Below are 3,811 nucleotides of genomic sequence, written 5' to 3'. Positions count from 1 at the left end.
CAGTCCCATGCATGGTCACACAGCCAGTCTACTGATGGCTCAAAATATGAGAAAACAGGCAATTTTGAAGCTGAAATAGCATACTCAGAAAATGATTCAAATTATTTCTTTGATTCTTGATAGATTGAAAAAGAATCAGAGGTTTTTGATGCTGAATTGTTTGCTATTTTAAGAGTCTTCAAATTAATTGAATTGAAAATTGAACAGTGGAAAAGATTTGAGTATATTTGAATATTCTCTGATAGTCAAGCAGAGTTTAAAAGACTTCAAAGTAGTAAAATCAGCAGTGAACAATCAACACTGAAACTGATTTTAAAAAGTCTTTAAAATATTCAAAAGAAAAACTTTTCAAACTATCTTATTTATCTTCACTGAGTGTCTGCTTATATAAATATATATAACAATGAAATAGCTGATAAAGCTGCAAAAAAAGTCACTGAATTAGAAGTCTGCTTTCAAAAAATTGTATCATGATTCTTTATTAAAAGAAAGATTAGAAAATTATATTTACAAAAATGACAAGATATCTGGTTTATACAAAGAAAAAGTATATATTATTCCAGATTTGAGACTAAATCAAAATGGAAGACTTGTTCAATAAAGTGTAAAAAGAAACTTTTTATCACAATAATATAGCTAAAGCTTGAATATGACTATTTCAAATCATATTTGATAAGATTTAGAGATGATTTGAATAATCTATATTTAAATTGTCAGTTATATGAAAATTCTGAGTAGACTGACTGATAGAACCATGAATTTCACATTTGATTTGATTTGATTTGATTTCAGTTCATTTCTTAATATGATTTTCAGTGAAATCAGAATTAAAATGAAAGTATAAAGGAATTAAAATTTTCAGAAATGAAGTGTAAAAGAATCAGATTTGAGTCTAATATAATCAGAATAGAACTAACAAATCTTAATATTTTATATAAAGTGACTGACTATGAAAAATAAGAATATAATCTGAAATTAATTATAATTTTGACTTAAGTTTGATTCTGTTCTGATGATTATATAATATATATACAATTGATAACAATTATTGATAATACTTATAAACTTATTTATACTATATACAATCTCAGTTAATTTTTTTCTTCACTGTATTATTGAAAGAGTATTTCATCACAATATTATTCTTATCAATAATTTCTTTTTTTTTTCTATACTTAATCATCATCAATTTCTTCATAATTTCTTCTTGTAATTGATTATAATAATAATAATAAATATTTTGACTTGAGTTAAACTTTCTCTTTATATCAATTTCTGTCAATGAAATTGTCAAAATATTATATATTATCATTGTCACTGCTGAATACTGACTACTAATCATTCTCTATAGATTCAGAATAGATTTTTTTTTAATATTAACAGAATTATTATATAGATAGTAGTTGAATTCAGTATTACAAGTATTTTATTTTATTAGATTTTCTGAAATAATTAATGAATGCAAATTCTTAAGCAGTATCAGTAACAGATTAATACTAATATTATATTAGATATTATAAAAAAAAATTATCAATCAGAGAATTATAATTTATAAACTCTTCAATTTGTATATTTATCTATTTATATTATTAATAGTTGTTATTGTAGTATATCTGAATTATATTAATATAGATTTATTATTCTTTCTCAGTTTAATTCTCTGAAGTATATATATTGATTTAATGTGAGAGATTAAGTACAGCAGCAATAGTATAATAATCAATAAATGACTGATTTATTCTGATATAATATTCTGCAAGTTTATCTTGAGTTTATTTAATTACTGAAAAAATAGTAGTATTTCAAAATTATTTTTCTTATATATAAATTATCTGAGTTTTCAGATGAATAAATAATCTATTATATATTTATTAAACAGCTTGCATTATTGATATAACTGTAATAGATACAGTCTTTATTATTGTATAAAAAATATATAACAGCTCAATAATATATTTTAATTGTATTCACTCTGATTCAGAAAGTTTCAGAGTATAAATCTTTTTTTATTTAAAATTCTGAATTCAATGATTTATAACATCTTTTAGTTGAAGTATTTGAACTGTCATTTTATAGATAGAACTTTACTGTATTTGAATATTTTATATTATATTAAATGAAGAAATTAAACTGTGTGTAATTTAAATATCATGAAATTGCTACTGCTGTTTGAAAGAGATACTAATTATATTGACAATATAATGAATCTAAAAGAGAGAATAATATAGTTAGAAAATTGATCAATTTATATCAGAGTATTATCAAATATTGTTATCTTGCTAAGAGTTGATGAGAATATGATTTAAGTATTAATTTCAATATTATTTTTATTAAAACAACTAATCAGTTCTGTATTTTCAGATTTAATATTCAATATTTTAATCAATACTTACATAATAAGTTGTATAATATATATAATATATAGAATATATTCATGTTTATTATTTCATCTGTACAATATCAGTTTTTATTTCAGACTTTATATTATAGTTAAATTATTTGCTGTATTATCTGTTGTAATTACAAGAAGTACTGATGAAATGTAATACACTCGCTTACTATTTCCTTATATCCTCGCTTATTATTGCTATCTTATTGCTATGTTCTCACTACCACTATTTCTATATGTATATATATATGCTTGCATGTACTCCACACATCTTCTTCTTTCTTTTCTTCTTTTCTTTCTTAGCAATTAGCTACTATCTATTATTGTATTACTACTATTTACTATTTACTACTATCTATTATCCACGCTATAAACTATCTTCTACTATTCACTCTTCACACTGTTATCACCCCTCACAGTTTCTAATCACTCAATCTTTGAGAGACAGTTCATTGAGTAATAGTCATGGCCTCTACACACAGTATCTGTTGTACTCATGCCATCATCAAATCTGAAGCAACTAACATCATCAGAGAAAACCACAAAATGTGCATTCATGAATTCAGAAGTGCACAACAGACATCTTTCTCTTCAGAGAAATCAAGCTCAGAGTATAGTTCTGAGGAAGACATCTCCTCTGAAGGTCTGAGTGCAATTAAGGCTGAGAAGATAGCTGTAACTAGACAGATCAAAAAGTTACAAGCTGAGAAGGAATTGCAAGAATTGCAATACAAGTGTGATACCTTACTACAGAAGTTAGATCAGACAATCTCAACCACTCAAAATATACTCAAAACATCTCTGAATCATGATAGAAATGCTACTAGTGCAAACCTTAACCATGAAAACACCACCAGCACTCTCAGATCACTGGAACCTGCACTGAGAGTATCTGATATCTTAGTGGAGAGCACTGTGACTACTGTCAGTGGGAGATATAGTCAGGTACCACTTTGGCAATTAGAACTTTGAGATCTTAGTATAAGCAATCACTCTTCTCAGAGAGAAGCAGAGAAGTTTCAAAGCTGAAGTATGAAAGAATTTGAAACCTTTATTACTGCTGCTATTGCTTTCCATATCAGTGATTTTGATTATTACAATGAATATGATCACTGCAAGATCATTGAAGCAGTCACTCATTTCAATGTCAAGATGCAACAACAATGGTATCAACATATATATGATATGCAAGTTTTACCACCTTGGGAAGAATTTGTTAGCTGAATGCAATATCAAGTCATCAATTCAGACAAAAGCTTTCAGAATACAGACAGAGATTACTGGAAAATAAAACAACAAGAAAATCAGACAGTTCAACAGTTTGTCTTGCATCTATAATTGATTGAAGGACACCTGCAGCACTCTTATAGCAAGTATCATTGAAAAACACATCTTTATATGAAAGTTCTTGATTCAGTTTGC

General features: G+C 26.1%; 1 protein-coding gene across 1 annotated transcript; it reads left to right on the top strand.

Moving 5' to 3' along the window:
• Positions 1-2,854: 2,854 nt before the first annotated feature.
• HCBG_09185 (uncharacterized protein) lies at positions 2,855-3,361 on the top strand (the record flags this gene model as incomplete). The annotated part of the gene is made up of 1 exon (XM_045436234.1): positions 2,855-3,361. The coding sequence occupies one exon, from the start codon at positions 2,855-2,857 to the stop codon at positions 3,359-3,361; it is 507 nt and encodes a 168-aa protein (XP_045283055.1).
• Positions 3,362-3,811: the final 450 nt, after the last annotated feature.

The sequence above is a fragment of the Histoplasma capsulatum genome (genome assembly GCF_000150115.1).
Source record: "Histoplasma capsulatum G186AR genomic scaffold supercont2.24, whole genome shotgun sequence".
Lineage (NCBI taxonomy): Eukaryota > Fungi > Ascomycota > Eurotiomycetes > Onygenales > Ajellomycetaceae > Histoplasma > Histoplasma capsulatum.
This window is presented reverse-complemented; position numbering and strand designations above follow the sequence as displayed.